The sequence below is a fragment of the Perna viridis genome, chromosome 2, assembly GCF_037379345.1.
Source record: "Perna viridis isolate PV_CMFRI_1.1 ecotype Kerala chromosome 2, ASM3737934v1, whole genome shotgun sequence".
NCBI lineage: Eukaryota > Metazoa > Mollusca > Bivalvia > Mytilida > Mytilidae > Perna > Perna viridis.
The window spans coordinates 25871284-25891806 of NC_142446.1; the positions used below are offsets into that span (position 1 = coordinate 25871284).

General features: G+C 34.0%; 1 protein-coding gene across 1 annotated transcript; it reads right to left on the reverse strand.

Annotated features, from left to right (window-relative positions):
- Positions 1 to 10247: 10247 nt before the first annotated feature.
- On the reverse strand, positions 10248 to 19929 carry LOC148624243 (ADP-dependent glucokinase-like). The gene is made up of 5 exons (XM_088566843.1): positions 19508 to 19929; positions 18248 to 18438; positions 17134 to 17230; positions 16018 to 16154; positions 10248 to 13749 (listed from the first exon to the last, which is right to left on the reverse strand). The coding sequence occupies exons 1-5, from the start codon at positions 19840 to 19842 to the stop codon at positions 13079 to 13081; spliced, it is 1431 nt and encodes a 476-aa protein (XP_088422969.1). The 5' UTR covers positions 19843 to 19929; the 3' UTR covers positions 10248 to 13078.
- Between the last annotated feature and the right edge of the window lie 594 nt (positions 19930 to 20523).

Here is a 20523-nt window from a genome sequence, read left to right on the forward strand (position 1 = left end):
CAAAGAATATTAAGCAAGTTTTCAGGAACATAATAATTGTATTTTTAACATCTTTACTAAAAGTATTGTGACAATAAATGTCCTAGATTTCGACTTAAAATGAGATGCCAATCTGATACTATTTGCCAATTATCAAAAATCAACTCTGATGCTACAGGTTCCAAAGCTCTGCAACGCCCTCTATAAACAATCTTCTTTTTATTTGGCTCAGCAAGTGGTTGCAGCCACTAAAAGTTTCCATTGAAAGCCTAATGGGAAACACATTTTGGCCTATATCTTTGCTTTTACTTACCCAATCTTGACCAAATTTGGCAGAATAATAATAGGGACAAACTAATCATGATAAAATTTTGGTTCTGCTTGATTAAACAAGGTCACTGCCGGAGGCTATTTAAGCTTCTGATTGGCCAATTTCCAGAGGACTGTTCCTCTGAAATCACATGTGCCATTGTTGAAACTTGATAAGGGTTATGGACCTCAAGGACCTTTACAGTCTTCTTATTGTATAACTTTAAGGGAGGCAGGTATGATGTTAGTATGACCACATTATTTCAAATTATCCAGGGTAACATAAACATAAATTGTTGAAATGTTCACTGTTTGAACTTGGTCATTCTTCAGCATAACTTACTCTGATGTGTTGTCAACACCACATCTTTATGAGTTGCAGGATTGTTAAGTAACTCGATGAAGTGTTAGATTACCATACTCTATTGCCTGTCAGCAAAAAAAAAAAATAGTATTGATGGTGTTTGGAGTAGGCCGTTTAAGAAATGAAACAAAGTGCTTAATCTATCCACCATGAAAATAGTGTCCAATGTGAATTGTATGTCCACATTGGTTCCCGAATGTACATGGTTCAAAAGGCTGCAGAGTGTATTGGTCTCGTTAAGGGCAATGTCTACTTTTTACAACTGCAAAATATGAATCATCTTGCCAATCAGAGGCCGAAAATTGCAAAAAATTCTCATTTATTCTCATGAGTGACCATTCTTGGGACCCCCGACCCTCCACATTAATCCTGTAATGAACCATATCATCAGAGGGAACAAGCTGTGGGAAAATTGCAATTTTGATTTTTGGGTTCAAAGACTTGATCATTGTAGAAATTAGGGACCAGAAACAAGCATTCTATTATTATTACAAGGTTCTTTTATAGCGCTATGTATATTTACATGTACGATAAAATACTCAAAGCGCTTTACAACATCCATTAAAAAATGTGGGATAAAAATAATGAAATATTGAACAATGCAAAATAAGCAATAAAACATGCTGTAAAAATGTTAACAATATAAACAGACAGTAAATAAATATCTCAATAGTAAAAGTCAGTTAATAAATTCTCAAAATTAAAAGACTGGTAATAAAAATCCGAGACTCCATAATTAAACGACAGTTGAAAATTCTGATATGCAAGTCTAAAAAAGTGTGTATTTAAATATCTCTTAAAACAACAGAGCGATAGTTCATTCCTGAGAGTACCAGGTAGGTTATTCCACAGACTAGAAGCTGCTTTATTGAAGCGTCTCTCACTATAAGTTTAGGTGTGGATGCGAGGTTCAGTGAGTAATGAACAGTTCTCCGATCGTAGTGACCGTGTAGGCTGGTAGACATGGACCAAATCTCGTAGATAGGATGGAGATCTGCCACAAAGACGTTTAAAAACGTACATTAAAATTTTATACTGGCAACGGTAACGCACACGTAGCCAATGGAGAGAAACGAAAGTCGTGATATAACTACGTTTCTTAGTTTTTGTTATCACAAGGGCTGCTCTGTTCTGGACTCGTTGTAATTTGTTTGTAATGTTAGTAGGCAGTCCGTTTAGCATAGCATTTCCGTAATTCAATCCAAGTTACTAGCGAGTTTATTAAGGTTTTACAAGCATCGGTTGTAATGTAAGATCGTATTCGTCCGATGTTTCGGATATGGAAAAAGCATGATTTAGCCGTTGCACTGATCTGTTTCTCCATACTGAGTGTCTTATCGAAAATAACACCAAGATTTCGAACAAAGGAGACCTTGCTGACAACTTTCCGTCGAACGAAAGATTACAATAGGAAAAGTCTTCAATCCGGTGTTATGGTGTGAAAACGAGCAATTCGGTCTTATTTTGGTTCAATTTAAGGAGATTTGATTGCATCCAGTTGCTAATGTCTGCTAGGCATGCTTCAATGCTGTCTAATGGTTTAAATACAAGATATACCTTGGTATCATCTGCATAACAGTGATATTCCATGCCGTGTTGTTGACATATTTGTCCAATCGGTTTAGAAAATAGGCAATAAAGCCTCGATCCCTAAGGCACACCTTATTTGAGATGAATTCCATCTGAATAAACTGATCCAATTGCGATTTTCTGAGTTCGGTTTGTTAGATATGATTTAATCCATGCTAAAGAAGACCAACATAGGTCTCACTAACCACTTCTAACGTTTCCATTACTCTACATGTTAAAAAAGTAATTTTCAAAGTTTCACTGTGAATTCCCAGGACAAATGACATCTTAAAGTTGCATACCGTTGCAAAGCTTGGAAAATAAGGCTTACAAAATCATTATGCTAATGGTACGATCATTGTAGAAATTCTTCACAAAATTTACTTGAATAAATAATACTGAAAATCCTATTTTTTACCTGTTCTGCTAACTGACAGCATGGAGGCAAATTACTCATACATGTAAACAATATTCATACACTTTTGTATTTAATTGCATATATGATTTTAAAGTACACATTTTCAGCTTTATTTTGACTACTATTAATCATAATACACAGAAAAAATGCACTTACAATGCATATGTCTAGGTTCAATGTGTTTTTGGTAGTACATAGGTATTTTGTATTTAGTATTTTGTGGTCAATTACGTCAAACGCAGCCGACAAGTCCAGCATAACTAAAACCGCACACGAGTTTTTGTCTAGTGCAGAGGTAATGTCATGGTAAACTCGTAAAGGAGCTGTCTCCGTAGAATGGCCAGTACGGAAAGCTGATTGCAAGTTGTCAAGGAGTGAATTGGACTGCAGGTTACTTTCAAGATGTGCCGTAACTACTTTTTCGAGGATCTTTGACAGGAATGATAGGTTTGACACAGGGCGGTAATTTTTAAACACATCTTGATCCAAGCCGGACTTTTTAAGGAGCGGTCGTACAATGGTCTCCTTAATGTCTGTGGAACACGTTCCTCCGTAAAAGATGTATTGGCAATATCTGTTGTTAAATAGACAACGCTATCCAAACACGATTTTAGAAGATATGTTGGCATTGGATCTAGCTCGCATGATTTCGGTTTGGTCTTCTGAATGATCTTACGGATTTCATCAATAGAAGCCGAATGAAAAGTTGTGAGTGGTACACCTTCAAACTTTACATCAGCTCGTAATATGTCGACATTTTCTCTCGCTCACCTGATGACCACAAATTGCTACGGATTGTCTCGATCTTTCCCATAAAGAAGTCACCAAATGAATTAGCTAGCTTTTTTTCGTTTTGACAAGATGGTAATATCACTTCACGTTTGTCGGTGATTCTATGAAGTTGTTTTTGATCGCTTCTAGCTTCCGCATTTTTTAAGAAGTAATCTTTCTTACATTTATGCAGTGGTTGGTTCGATATTTTGCAACGTTCTTGGTAAATCTCTTTGTGGATAGTCGAGTACTTTAGTTTTTCGCATCACACGTTCTGCTTTATGACGTTCCCGTTTTGCGACACGCAATTGATCAGTGTGCCATTCTGTGTTTGGTCTGATAATCACAACTTTGGACTGCAGAGGAGCGTGTTTATCAACAATAGTGACCCTTTTGTGCTAAGCCAGCACTCCACAGTATTGTAGAACTGTCTAATTTTGGTCTTGTTATCTGATGCTTTGTAACATTTATCACTTTAAGAAATTGTCAAGCATCTGTAAATCTATATATCTAGAAATAGCTCAAGCCAATGCCTTCAGGATGCAGTAGATATTTTCTGGAAAAAAATTACCCACAGCAAATAGGGTTACCATAGAAACCATGCAAAAATATGCGAAAATTTGCAAAAAAGTTCATAAAATCAGTTTTAAAAATATCGAATTTCCCGCAAAATATCTTAAATTTTTATTTCATCCCCTGAAACTGTTCAAACTTTTCCCTTCGAAAACCCCTTCCTCATATGGGCATCGCCGTTAGATTTTGAGCTATTTCACATTGTATTCCACTTATTAAATTTAGCATGTTAAAAAATTGACTTACTTTCACTTTCACAATGAAGTCAAATTGTCACTGAGAAAAAGCCCCTTCAACATTGAAAATATATAGAACATGGCAAAATACTTTTAAAAGTCCCCTGTTTTCAGAAAACGTTTTATCAACAATAGATTCTTCATTTTTAATCACTATAGCAACCACCGGTTTCCATAACTAAACTAAACTGTGGAGTGCTGGCTAACGTTGGGGTAGTCGATGAGCATGCGTAGAGCATGCTCAATATACACTTCCGCGAGGAAAATTCTTTTGTTCTACCCAAGCTCTACCTCGCGGAAGTGCATATTGAGAATGCTCACCAACTTACCACAAAAGGGTCTATTAGATGTTCGGAAACGTAGCTATTTACACGATCTTCAACGGATCCATCTAGATTTTAAAACACAGTAGACATGGTTACATCTAGGATGAGATCAATTTTCGAAATATTGCGGAATTTACGAAATTCAACTGTTTCTCTTTGTTTGGGAAGCTTTTTTAAACGAACCTTCGCTGAAACTGCCTGGTGGTCGCAGGTAGAATGTCCATTTTGATCAAAAAGATTAGGATCATGCGTAATTGGTTTTCCAGCCAAGACCGCATTGTTCTCTCCAGTAATCAATACGTCAAGAGTGTGACCATGTTGATGTGTGGGTCCTGTTACATGCTGAGTGAGTCCATGATCTTCCAGCGATTGTAAAAACTTTTTAGCATCACTGTCATTTGGGTCATCTGAATGAAAATTTAAGTCTCCCGTTATGATCAACTCATCCGGCATAATGGAAATTTGGTCTAAAAAGTCTGACCATTAATCGAAAAGTTACAGATTTCCGTAAGTTATTAGTCCTTGATGGAGGCGGACGGTAAATCATAAAATGTCAAAATTTGTTACTTTCGCCACTTACTATGCATTGAAGAATTTCGAAATGAGTATGCTTCATTACATTTGAAATGTGCTCAACTTTTAAGTCCGCATTGTAAACAATGGCAATGCCACCACCACGTTTGACGAACGAGATGCTTGATGTAAATTGAATCCATCTCGTTTAAGCTCACTTATGACACTCTTGTCGATTGATGTACGGTCCAGTTTCCTAGCTAGGACAAAATGGAGGGGTCCCGCGCCCCTCTGAGGCCTCTGCCCCTATTGAGTACCCCCTTAGTGCCCATTTATAATTTTCTGAATGGCCCTTTAAGATTTCCACTCTTGTTAATAAATTACCCCAAGCCAATTAAGAAGTGTCACCTTCGTTAATTATATCCTGTCGTAATTAACCTTCATGTATACGTCAGGTAATTATCGGTGATCAATCAGCTGACCAGGGTTATCCAAAAATGATTGACAAGTAGAAAATGAATCCCGATTGGATCTATAACAATTTAATGGACAGCCAATCATTGGTTAATAATTATTTTCTACTGCACAATTAATTTTACAAATATTTTCCAGTTAACACGTCTAAATTTTGTAGAACTACCGGTGAAAACAATTGCCTGTTGCACATATTCGTTTATTCAAAATGTCAGTTACCTCCCTTATAATTTCAATATTTTAAAAATTGTCTATATCTTCAACAGTAAAGGACATTTTCCATAAGTTGTTATTCCTTCTACTTACTGAAAATTTTGATATTTAATAGGAGCAATATTGAATATTTGTAACATTTAATGCAACATTTCACCTCATAGTATGTCATAAATGTAAAGAATCACTTTCCCTTACCACCATTAATGGTTAATATATTGCCTCAGAGCAAGAATATTGACAAATTTTGATCACACAACAACCTGATCAGATAGAAACTGAATTCTTCACACTACCATAATTTCAGCTTACTCACCTATATATTAGATGTTAAAACACTTGGTCATCAGAAAGGTCTTTAAGGGTGTCATGCATTTATTAATCATGCAGTCAAATTTACTCAGTTTTCTGGTGGTCTGTATGTTTTGACAGGTTCAATCGGATTGATTGTTGTTGTGGCTGATCAATTTTCCGATGAAACTAAATCGACTAGATTGTAAGTTTTATGGCCTTCTGAATATTTTGGTGTAAAATCCCTTCCATAACTAATAATTGTCTGAATGGGTCGTTCCATCCGTCTACCGGCTTTCACACAGCGTCCGGTGCGACGATTTTTCTTGTGTGTAGACAGTAACTGCTATTTAGTATTAGTGAATGGATCTCTCATATTGTATTACAATATGCCATACCACCAAAGGAAGGCCAACGTTGATTTTTGGGGTTGAGACTTGAACCTTTTTGGGAACTAGGGTAATGAAACAAGCATTTTCTGTACGTTTGGACAATAATTAAAGAAAAAGTTAACGGATCTTTCTGAAATTGTATTACAAGGTACTATATCACAAAGGGAAGACTGGGATTCATTTTAGGGTTTGTGACTTGAGCCAAGTAAGAACAAGAGGCTGAATTGCTCACCTGCTTAAATTTTTTAAGATACTGACTGTAAACTACTAAAAATATAATTTTTCACCATTCAAGGGCAATAACTCACACATGAAGTCGTCCGACAACTTTAATATCTGCACACTTTTGTAGGCCTTACCATAAAGATCATTTCACAAATTGAAAGTTTGTTTCTATCTATCATAATTTTCAAGATATTGGCTGTAAACTGTAAAAACATCATTTTTCACATTTCAAGGGCAATAGCTCTTTAACAAAAGGAGTCATCTGACAACTTTGACCTAATGCAGACTTTTGTAAGCCTTATAATGAGGTTCATTTCAGCAATTCATAGGATTCCGTTAAACCTGTCGGTATTGAACATATATCCAAATATATCACTTAAATTGTTTAAAGTTTGTCTTTCAAGGGCAATAAACAATAAATTAAACAAGAAGTTGTCCGACTCGAAAAGACGTAGGTAGGACTTATCATAAGGATCATTTCAGCAATTGAAAGTTTCTAATATAGTTTTCAAGATACTTGCCCACAACTAAAAAAAAAAGAACACCTCAGTTTTCATCTTTCAAGGGCAACAACTCTTACAAGGAGTCAACTGACAACTTTGATTCCTGAAGACTTTTGAAGGACTTCTTATAAGGATCATTTCAGCAACTGAAAGAGTTTGGCTACACTTAACGGTTTTGGAGATTTATGCTGTAAACTACTCTCTGACCCCTATGTTCTATTTTTAGTAACGACGGCCATGTTTTTCAACGGATCAAAAATCCCAAAGTCATTTCTATACCCCAAGGTACATTCATATCAAATTTGGTTCCACTTGGTCAAGTAGAGTCAGAGGAGAAAATTTTTAAAGAAATAACAATAAAGATAGCAAAAAATGTCAAAAAACGGGCAATAACTCCAACATGGCTTAACAGATTAAAATGAAAATTTGACCAGATAGATCTCATCATGCTGAACACTTTAACCCACGTCAGAATTTAGCTAAACCTAACGCTTTTGGAGATATATGCTAAAAACTACTGATCCCTATGTTCTATTTTCAGTAATGGAGGCCATGTTTTTCAACAGATCAAATATCCCCAAATCAATTCTATGCAGGATACCACAAGGAACATTCAAACAAAGTTTGCTTACAACTGGTTGAAAAGTATCAGAGGAGAAGAGTTCCGAAAAATTGTTAATGATGACGACGGATGCCAAGTGAAGGCAATAGCTCACGTGGCCTTCGGCCAGGTGAGCTAAGAAGGCAATTACTCCAACATAGCTTAACATTTAAAAATGAAAATTTGACCACAGATAGATCTCATGCTGAACACTTACCCATGTCAGAATTTAGCTAAACCTAACGCTTTTGGAGATATATGCTAAAAACTACTGTCTGATCCCTATCTTCTATTTTCAGTAATGGAGGCCATGTTTTTCAACAGATCAAATATCCCCAAATCAATTCTATGCAGGATACCACAAGGTACATTCAAACAAAGTTTGCTTACAACTGGTTGAAAAGTATCAGAGGAGAAGAGTTCCGAAAAATTGTTAATGATGACGACGGATGCCAAGTGAAGGCAATAGCTCACGTGGCCTTCGGCCAGGTGAGCTAAGAAGGCAATTACTCCAACATAGCTTAACATTTAAAAATGAAAATTTGACCACAGATAGATCTCATGCTGAACACTTACCCATGTCAGAATTTAGCTAAACCTAACGCTTTTGGAGATATATGCTAAAAACTACTGTCTGATCCCTATCTTCTATTTTCAGTAATGGAGGCCATGTTTTTCAACAGATCAAATATCCCCAAATCAATTCTATGCAGGATACCCCAAGGAACATTCAAACAAAGTTTGCTTACAACTGGTTGAAAAGTATCAGAGGAGAAGAGTTCCGAAAAATTGTTAATGATGACGACGGATGCCAAGTGAAGGCAATAGCTCACGTGGCCTTCGGCCAGGTGAGCTAAGAAGGCAATTACTCTAACATAGCTTAACATTTAAAAATGAAAATTTGACCACAGATAGATCTCATGCTGAACACTTACCCATGTCAGAATTTAGCTAAACCTAACGCTTTTGGAGATATATGCTAAAAACTACTGTCTGATCCCTATCTTCTATTTTCAGTAATGGAGGCCATGTTTTTCAACAGATCAAATATCCCCAAATCAATTCTATGCAGGATACCCCAAGGAACATTCAAACAAAGTTTGCTTACAACTGGTTGAATAGTGTCAGAGGAGAAGAGTTCCGAAAAATTGTTAATGATGACGACGGATGCCAAGTGAAGGCAATAGCTCATGTGGCCTTCGGCCAGGTGAGCTAAAAAGGCAATTACTCCAACATAGCTTAACATTTAAAAATGAAAATTTGACCACAGATAGATCTCATGCTGAACACTTTTACCCGTGTCAGAATTTAGCTAAACCTAACGCTTTTGGAGATATATGCTAAAAACTACTGCCTGATCCCTATCTTCTATTTTTAGTAATGGAGGCCATGTTTTTCAACAGATCAAATATCCCCAAATCAATTCTATGTAGGATACCACAAGGAACATTCAAACAAAGTTTGCTTACAACTGGTTGAATAGTGTCAGAGGAGAAGAGTTCCGAAAAATTGTTAATGATGACGACGGATGCCAAGTGAAGGCAATAGCTCACGTGGCCTTCGGCCAGGTGAGCTAAAAAGGCAATTACTCCAACATAGCTTAACATTTAAAAATGAAAATTTGACCACAGATAGATCTCATGCTGAACACTTTTACCCATGTCAGAATTTGGCTAAACCTAACAGCTTTTGAAATATATGCAAAAAACTTCTGTCTGACCCCTACATTCTATATTAATAAGGGCAGCCATGATAATCGACAGATAACTCCACTCCAGTTCTATAAAGAAGACCCTAAGGAACATTCATATCAAGTTTGGTACTGACTGGTTTAGTAGTTTCAGAGGACACGATTTTTGGTAGAGACAGCTTTAAAAATTGGGAAAAAAACTTCAAAAAGGGTAATAACTCTACCTTGGCTTAACAGATCAAAACGAAAATTTGATCAGTGATAGATCTCATCAAGCTTAACACTTTTACCCATGTCAGACATTGACTAAACCTAAGGAACATTTATACTAAGTTCAGTTTGGTTTGGTCTTGAAGTTTCAAAGGAGAAGAGGTTGAAAAATTGTTATTAGCAGACGACGAAGGACGCCAAGTGATGGCAATAGCTCACATGGGCAATGGCCAGTTGAGCTAATAATTGGCCAGAAACAAGTATTTTTCTTTTTCTGAATGAATAACTTGAGTGAAAAGGATTGGATTGTTCTGAAATTGCACCACAAGGTGTCACTTTATTGGGCAATTGACACTGAACTGATCTCTTTAATTTATACAATATATTTTTGCATGCACATCTCCGTATGATGCCCAAACTTCCTATAATGTTTTATAAAAAATTAAGAGGAGTTGTTCCAATCAGAAATGTGGACAGACTGATAAGGCGATTCATGTTTACCACAAAACTTTGAAGGGGATAAACTAACTACAGATGCACCAACTTGTTGCTTGACATATCCTTTTTGGTACAAAAAAAAATCACAGTGCTTTGACTAGATTATGAAGATTCATGTCTAACCACATACAAACATATAAAACAATAAAAATAAATTACATTTTACATGGATTAAACACTTAAGTACAGCAATTTTGTTAAGAATTGTAAATAATTTTAAGCTTACAATGCATATCTAATTTAAAAAGAAATGTGAACATATAAAAGATGTTGCTCCTTGACAAAACATACGGAATTAATGGAACATTAAGCACATTAACATAAAAGTGAAACAAGAGGATCCCAGGAGTCTAAATTGCTCACCTTGTTGAATTTTGCCTTCCAAAGGCAATAAATTAAACAAGAAGTTGTCCAACAATTTTGACTCAAGAAGACTTTGATAGGACTTATCATAAGGCTCATTTTAGCAATGAAAAGTTTCAATCTATCATAGTTTTCAAGATATTGGCTGAAAAAAAAAAACCTGTCATTTATGGGGAATAAGTCTTACATGGAGTCGTCTGACAACTTTTATCCCTGAAGACTTTAGTACTGGACTGGTAGTCCTAATAATAAGGATCATTCCAGCTATTGAAAGAAACAGTTTTGGAGATATATGCGAAAAACAACTGTCTGACCCCTATGCTCTATTTTTAATAACGGTGCCATGTTTTTAGACAGATGAAGAATCCCCACATCATTCTATACAGGATACTCCTAGGAACATTCATACTAAGTTTGGTTTCAATTGGTCAAGTAGTGTCAGAGGAGAAGATTTTTGAAAGAAATAACATTAGAAATAGCAAAAAACATTGAAAAAGGGCAATAACTCCAACATGGTTTAACGGATTAAAACAAAACTGACTGCAGATAGATTTCATCATGCTGAACACATTTACCACCGTGTCAGAATTAAGCTAAGCCTAGCGGCTTTGGAGATATACTACTGTCTGACCCCTATGTTCTATTTTTAGTAATAGTGGTCATGTTTTTTCAGATGAATCAAAAATCCCCACATCAGTTCTATGCATGATACCCAAAGGAACATTCATACCAAGTTTGGTTCCAATTGGTTAAGTAGTGTCTGATGAGAAGAGTTTTGAAAAATTGTTCACGACAAAGACGGACGCCAAGTGATGGCAAAAGCTCACATGGCCTTTGGCCGGGTGAGCTAAAATGGTGGATTGCAAAATGACTTCAAAACTTCATTTTGGATTTTGCTGAAAATTGAACTTGACCTTTATTTTATAATTAAAACAACTGTGCAAAGTTTACAGACAATTTATTGATCCATTGTCAAGTTATCCTCCAGAAGCCTTCAGGGGATCGACACACTACATTTCAAAGGGTATCATATTATACCTTGCTACATGCTCTATATTATCAACTTCAAACAAAAATAAGTTTCATCACCTGTTATAGTTGGTAAAACTTCAGGAAATAGAATTATGTTTCTTGGTGTCTTGCTTGAAAGCCTACATTTCAAAAGGTACCTATTCCTCGCATACCAACAAAATTATTATGTTAAAACAATTACAGTAGTTTTTTTTAAACTTTTAACCTGAAATAACCATTTAAATTAGTCAAATTTAAATATTTGGTTGCATATATTTAATAATGTTCTGCTTAAAATTGAGTGCTAAAATTAAACATTAAACATTTAGGAAAACGAATACACTAAAATGTTTGTCAATAATAAATATATATAGTATGCAGTTGTAACAAAGAAAATAATACTAACAAATAACAAAAAAAAATGAAAAAAAAAAAACCAATGAAATTCGCTATTAATCAACAATACACAAATGTCTGTACAACAATTTGCCCCTATTCCTCCAACACCACTAATATTTTACAGGTAAACTGTCAGCAGATCAAAAGATGTTGGCATTCAAGGAATAATCAATCTTCCCTTGATTTAGATAGAATTATATTAATAACTACTTCATGTACATCATGTAGTTAACTGATAATTAAGAAGGAGATTTAAACAGACATATACTTGTACCTATGTAATAATCAAAAGTTTATGTTCACTACCTGTGTTCCTCTATGAATTACAGTATCATGCTTAAATTAAATTTTTGATATGTTTTTCTACTTTCCAACACTGTATAAAGTTATTGACTTAAATTTCATAAACATTTATGCCAATCTCCAAATAACTCTCAAAAAAAAAAAAATTGTAGTGTACCTGAAAAGGTAGTTTTTATTTTTTTGTAAATGCTTCTATACAGTGTTTGGTAACCATTTGTGTCATATATTTTTCATTTGTTGTGAAAGTCTTTGAAAGATTTGCATACTATAAAAAAAGCGGTGTAAAAATAAATTCCATAATACTATAAAATGGATTTCATACTTAAAATATTATTCAATGTACAATTATTATGCTTTAAAGCTACGTATCCTTACTACTAGAATATTATTGGAAAATCACTTTATTATTTCTTTTTTAATAATTTATTTAAAATCACAACTACCATATAATTAACTGAATGACAGGTTCAATTTAGGCTTATATTAATATTCATTGACGTTTAGCCACATTGAAAAATATTATAAAAAATCATGTAAATGAGACGTACAAAATCAAAACTCTTAAAATTCTAAAACTTCTGAAGGGCATTTTATAAAGTACTCAGTTCGTAGTATAGAGCATAAAAATTAGGTTTACCTAACAAAATCTTGTACTCTTTATCCCTTTAGTTATTAGTAAATATCTTCTTAAGTATTCTTGCATCTAAAATTGCAATTGTGAACATATTAATTTTTTTCAATCAAACATAAACTATCTTTTAAATCAGATTGACTGTGAGAACCAGAAGTCTATCTGAAATATTATTGTCACAACTTGCATTCTTTTTAACTTGGAATGCACCCATTCTTAGTCCACCTGAACCAAAAGTCCTGCTGAAGAAATGTTATCTCCACCACCTGCAGTCTGTCTAACTTGTGTACACACCAATACTGGTGCAACACAAATTTGGTAGTCGTCTTCATCCCAACATGAAACCGGTCTGTTCTCATGGATTGGAATCCTAAATGATGTTGATGACACACTAGATGAAAATGAGTCATCCATCAACAACTTTGATTTTTCTTCATGAATATAATTTGACCCACAAACATGACGATGAGCTGTAAGTGAAGCCTTAGCTGTGGCTGACATAGTATTCTTCCAAGAAGCACCTTTTGTTGTTAGAATAGCCTGATAAGCTAGTGTATGAACATGCAGTCTGGTTAACTTTCTCTTGCCATCTTTCTCTTTAGTATCCTTTAGTAATCTGTACACCATTCTCATCTGATCTAAGACTGACGCTACCCTTGGATAGGCATCAGACAAAAGGGAGACATTACCATACAGCAGCATACTAACAAGATTAGGTAACTCCTGTTCATTCATCCCTAGAGAGTCGGAATACTCAACCACATTGGATAAAATTTTCTGTAAAAGCTTTGGATCTGTGAATGAGGCCATCTCAAAATGTGTGTTAATTTTCCTGGGTAAGGAGGATAAAAGTGATCTCAATTTCCCTAATCTAGCTTCAGCTTCCCCTGAAAATAAGATAAACAGGCCACATAATTTTGAATTTATGGATCATATATGCAGCATCTCAAACCGTAACAAAAACTATGAAGTTTTTTTGTCAACGTGCTATCATCATACAACCATACAACCATATTTAGTTTTCCAAACTTTTATACAGAAAAATGAGTATCTGAGATTCCAAGAAAAAGTTTTACTTTCCAGATATATATAAACAATGAAACTTGATTAACATTCCCAACTTATAAAGGATAACTTGAGCCACACATTTATTTTTTAGTGACAAAACACAAATAAATTGAATGATATTTCATTTTATTAATTCAGTCATAAAATCAGACACTATCATATTTAAAATTCTACGTTGGTGTCACAGCATTTTCCACTCATTATTTTTTCCTGGTGATTCAAGCATTCAGATGGAATACAAAATAGGAGGTGCACAATGGCATCATGTAATAAAGAATCTTTGAAAGTTTCATCAAATTCCATTTAAAGAAGATGCAGATTAGAAGAGGGTCCTAACTTGGTTGACAAATCACAAATTCCATACTTTACTGTAAGAAACCACAAAAATCATTCAGATGGGAAAACAAAATAGGAGGTGCACAACGGCATCGTGTAATAAAGAATCTGTGAAAGTTTTGCATTCCATTCCATGGTTTCACAGGAGTTGAAGATAAGAAGAGGGTCCAAACTTGGTTGACAAATGACAAGATTCATACTTTACTGCAAGAAACCAAAAAATCATTCAGATGGGAAAACAAAATAGGAGGTGCACAACAGCATCATCTAATAAAGAATCTGTGAAAGTTTCATCAAATTCCAATCAGCAGATTTACAGGAGTTGCGGATTAGAACAGAGGATGGACAAACGAACAGATACTGTGATCACTATATACCTCCCACTTTTCAAGCAGGGGTAAAAAAATTTAATGCATCTCCAAAGATGGTTGCCAGGATAAGTTAGTTTTTCAAGCCTGTACTTTTGTCAATCTACAATAACTCCTTTTTTCTCCCATTTAGGTGTACTTATCTATCTCGTCTTTCAATAACCCAACTCCCCATGGAATTAATCATTTTGTGATTCCCATTCAGAAAGAGAAAAGTATAAGTCAGTTTCATGATATTGATTAAATAAAGGTACTAAAGGCTCTAAACATCCTGAATCCCTCACCTGGGAAAATAAGAAGTTGCCATATTATTTAGTCTTGCAGAACAGAAAAAAACACTATCCTAACACCACTGGAGAATTTAGTAGACTTTATCATTAGGATAATTTCATCAAATAAGTTTTTAATACCCTCTTGAAAGTGGGCATTATATAGTGATACTCTTCTGTCTTTCAATCTGTACTTCCCTCCTAATTCATTACTCCTGAACCACTGAATGTAATTTAATGATACTTTCACAGAATATTTATTACATTTTCCAACTGTGCATCTTCTAATTGAAATTTTGATCTGAATTAATTGAAAGGTTTCAAATAGCAAAACATGGACTTAAATTCATTTATGAATATAAGGACAATGGGTACCCATCTCTTATTTCTTATCTCTTACTCCCCCTACACCACTGAATGGAACTTAATGAAACTCTCAAAGAATCTTCATCACATATTCCCATTGTGCATACCCTATTTTAGATTGACCCAAATCTGGCCAAAAACCATGTGAGCTATTGCCATCACAGTTGTCCATTGTCTGTTAACAGTTTTTTTTTTACAATTTTCTCCTCAGGATGTATTGAACAGAATTCAATGAAAGCTAATATGATTAGTCCATAGGATATCCACCACACAATGACTGATTTTTTATTTATGGAACAGTAGGCCAATTTTGAATTTAATCTTCTGGGTGATTTGAAAGAAGAATTTTCTTGTAAAACGAACACCAGATGATGGATGCTAATGATAACTATAGCACCACTCTATACAGTACAATTTAGATTTAAACATGCTTGCTGAAACTGACCTGTTGAAAATCTAAATTCCCCCCCCCCCCCAAATAAAAAAAAATAGTTTAAACCACTCATTACTAAAGGAGAACCTATATATAAACTCTATAATCTTAATTTCATTTCAACACATATAACTCATACTTACCTTAGCAAAAACAAAATAATAAAATATTTTATTTCATTGATATACAAACTTTCATGAAATAGTTTGTTGGTATTTTGCCTCAGTTCATCTCTTTTCATACTAAGGCAAAACAGGATTATTTTTTAAATAAATTTACAGCTTAGGTGAAATGAGAACAAGCCTTAATAAACACCTGTTTTAAAGGGAAAGTTGTCCATCATTTGTAGCCCTCCAACCACCAATACAGATGGATCAAACCCAATGATTTTCTTCTCCAAGTCTTCTACCGTTTCTAAATGTGGATTGCTGCTATCACTGTGGACTATAAACCTATAAATTAGTACAATGATGTAGAATTATCACAAGAACCGACAGAATTTCAATGCACCATAGAAATATACTGAATGTTAACTATGTATATGTATGCTATAAAGTATGAAGTAACTTATTTTTGTGAATACCTTTTTTCATACTACAGGTAATCAAGTCAATTTCCCTGTTATTTTTATTTTCAAGACTTACACTCTAACTAACAGATCTATTTTTTAATATAAGGACTCATTCAACCAGATTTTATTTTTACAATTTTTTTCTTGCCTGTGATTTTTGCAAAAAAATAAATTGCTCATAAAAATTAGTTGGTTTATAGTAAACAGATTCACAAGAAAACAGGGGCTGATTATTTCCAGATTATCTTTTTTTTTTAATTTTATCGGATCATTTGTTTCCAAAAGGTATGATGTTACTTGATATAGCAAGATTGAGAAAACTGATTCAAGAAAATCAACAGTAATCAGCATGGACACATTCAAGCTTCATACAACTTCAAATTTTGACTGCAATTCAATTTTTGACATGGATAAGAATTTGTCTGGAATCAAAGTGGCTTCTCTTTTAGTCCTTATTCATGCAGCAATGTTCTACTTGCAACCACCAAAATCATTCCCAGCCTTCCACAAAAGTTATTGCCCTGAAATCATGACAGCATTTGTTTTTGGTACCTTTTTAAGGCTTTTTGGACCCTAGGCCAAATCTAGACACTTTGAAAAGGAGGTGTGCCAGTCGAGGTTCCTCCGAAAAAAGGGGTTGCTAGGACACTATTTGCCACTTTTTGACAATTTTACACATGAAAATGACAAATTTACCTTATGGTATGATTTCATGGAGATCCATCCATTCATGCTATCGACCAAATTGTCATGGAACACCAGATGACAACCACAAGATCATAGGACAACACATTTTTATGTGGTTGTATAAAGAGTTACTGCTTATACTTGACTGATGATTATACTACGATATGACCTACCTATTAGCTCTAGGGGATGTAAACTTTCCCCACTGGTCACCAGTTTTATATTCCAATATTAAATGAATGTCATCTTCTTCTAAAGCTTCACCAAGAACTGCAAAATTTAATTTGTAGTGATATGAAATGTTTATTCATGTTTAAACCTAATTTTTCTTAAGGTAAAAATAATAAATGTAAAATGATGATTGATATGAGCATAGGATTCATTGCGTTGAGACATTAATTACATAGGTAATTTTGGCAGTCATTAGGCTAATCCTAATTTTCAATATAAACATGGTCAAAATGCAGAGTTTGTGCTGCACTTAAACATTCATACTTCTTTGCAGTATAACAAAGTCTAAAACTTATTTAGTTCCATCAGATTCCTGTCTAGCAGACCATACTTCATGAATTATACAGCTGGATAAACATTTTAAATATGTGACGTGTAAATGATAACCCTAATTTTAATTTCCCAATTTCACATTGTTTATAAATATCTACAAAAATACAGAAGCATCAATTATGGGACAATTCAAATACACCAAAATCAAAATAAATGACATACATCTAAGTTTTTAATATCCCATAATTTAACCAGCAATTGAAAACAATCCTTATGTTTTCATTCAAAATCATAAGAAAACAAAATATAAAATCAAAATATATATTGTCATTATAATATAAAATCAACATTTTTTAAATGTAAATCAAAAATGTCCACTGTCAATAGATTGCACCATTTGTAATTTACATGCATGCTTTTAGTGTATTGGGATACTCCAATGAAGTATTTCCATAGTTTGGGGGCATGGCTAATACCAATTTAGGTTATACAAAATGAACAATTTTGCTTGATAACGCTGAACTATTAAGAATTGCACAAAAATTCAGATTTTTTCAATTAATTTTATTTCTAATTACAGAATAGCTATCATATGGATAAATATATTATTTGACCAATTTATTTAGAACCTTACTATATTTCCTATAGCTGGACAGTACTGTAAACAAAATTAATGTGATACAACTCAGTTTTTACTCTATCAAAGAAGATCAAACTTGAAACAGGAAAAATGATGTAAAGTCCTTTGTATCATATGTAGTGCATATGAATGCAATATATCACCTTTTAAATTTGAATGCAAAGATTTTCTTGTATCATCTGACAATTTTGCAGCTAATAGTACTTCAGCTCCTTCATGTGCCATTCTTTGAGCCATAACTGGGGCATTTCCACCGAGTGCTTCTCTGTAACCTGGGATACTCTTTGCAGCAGTTGTCAGTTGCTTGAATAAAGTGCCATTGTTGACATATCGCCTAACACATTGAAAATAGAATTAAAATAAAAAATCACCTGATGATGTACATGTACACAATGTAGTCAAGCAATTAAATTATGACTAAAGTCTAAGCCAGAGAAATATTTGGACTAAACCCCTTAAATTCCAAAAGTAGACTCGGTCTCCCTTCAATTGACATTAATAGAATTAAGGAAAGATGTGCTCCATGAATTTTAAAATTGTAGAAAAAGTAATCAAGGGAACCAAGATTGTAGCGAAAATCCAAAGAATACAATTCGGGAACAAATACACGACATGGCAAACAGACACACATAATAAAGAACATAAAATAACCAAACTAATACATGTACATACAAAGTAAAAAAGTAAATGAGCATCTCGGATTCCACTAGCATGGACAAGATGCACTGGTAGGGTAAGCCTCCTGGCTTATTAAAAAATGACTTCAAAGATAATGCACAGAATGTGTGATAAACAGCACTATTGAATTTAAGTGAATGGTAAAATTGTTAAAATAACAGTAAAATCACAAATACACAGTAAGACAGTCACATAATTTGTTTTTTGGGTTTTTTTTTTGTGGCTGAATTATTTATTGACCTAATCTTGACCAACTCAACAAAATGCTTCATCTAAAAGAAAATTTTATGTTTTCTTCATGAATGGCCCCTTGCAAAATTTCCTTCCCAACTACTGTCATTCATTTTTTTTCACTCGTTTTCAATTTTCTGACTTGCCAGAAAAACCAACTTTATTTCCACTTCTATCGAAAATAAAATGATTGACCTACATACATACATTATATACCACAGCAGTTGAATTTGAAGGGATGGGATTGGGGGAAAAATGATATACATTTGTATTAATTTTAGCCTGGAATTATCACCAACATATCTATGTTTACTTATGTAGTTTTCTGGTACAGTACAGGTAGCTACATGTACATCTTGTAAGTTGTATTGCTCCTCTTCACATGTACTAGTCAGGCTGCATTTTTTAATAAAGGGAGCAAGTCCCATTGTTTGGGCGTCAAAGTAAGACATAATTCTGTTTAAATAAATAAACTTAAAAGACTATTTTCTTACTCTGCTGCTGCACCGTACTGAAAAAAGTAAGCCATCATTTTACTCAATTGTTCTTGTGTATCAAGTACTTCAGTATGTTGTGCTTTGTCTGGGGCTGTAAAATTTAACACATCTAGAAGGGCTAACCCATCGACAAACATGTCTTTACAACCTCCAAACCCTACAGCAATTCTTGCACTTGGCTTAGATATTTTCTTTTCAGCTCTTAACAGTCCCGAGAGGACCTGGTGGAGCCTCCCGTTCATATCCTCTTCATAATCGTATATTTTAGGATAAAAGTATGCAACTATGATACAAAGAATAGAGATTCCAATTAAATACTTTAAACTCAACATATTAAAATCAATAACAACGTTAAATTGTTTAAAAGTTTTTTGTGTTTTCTTTTATGTATACACGTTCACCCGGAAGTGTAAATTAAAAAATAAAAGGAGAAACTGGGGCTGGCCTTCGGAATGCGGTAAGGCAGTTTAAAAGATGTATTCGATCTTTAATACACTCAGTTATTAAATTATACATTTTTGCAAGGATTTATTTTGGGTAGGGGGTTAATTGGGACAGGTGCATTTCATATTCTCATAAAACTACAGTAGAGTCCTATCCAAAATATCTGAAAATTTGAAAAATTGATTGTGAACTAAGTTATAATAAGTTAAAATCAAAACTTAAAAAAAACTTTAAAAAAATCTTTTTTTCATTTATAACTAAATTTGTAATAAAAAAGTTGCTATCCTATCAGTATTGAAAATGATAAAGAATGGAGTCCTTTATTAGACTGTACGGAGAAAAAGGCGTCATATATGGCATTTCGCATCAGTCCAGCCCCTAACAGCTGGGACTTTTATGAATAAAAGTAGACCGTTTATTAAGCTATTTTAATATTAAGCACTTAAATGTAACAAAAAGTACAAAATAAAAATACTTACAAAACAAACATATAAGAAGAAGAACTGTTTATTCACCAATTAAGGGCCCATAAAGGGCATGATTACAATACAATTTTTTTACATACAACA

Coding starts and splice junctions, on each gene's coding strand:
- LOC148624243 (XM_088566843.1), bottom strand. CDS start 19,842: ATGTTGAGTTTAAAGTATTTAATTGGAATCTCTATTCTTTGTATCATA. Junction 17,231..18,247: donor TTTGCATTCAAATTTAAAAG/GTGATATATTGC, acceptor TAAATTTTGCAG/TTCTTGGTGAAGCTTTAGAA. Junction 13,750..16,017: donor CAACTTTCCCTTTAAAACAG/GTGTTTATTAAG, acceptor TCTTATTTTCAG/GGGAAGCTGAAGCTAGATTA.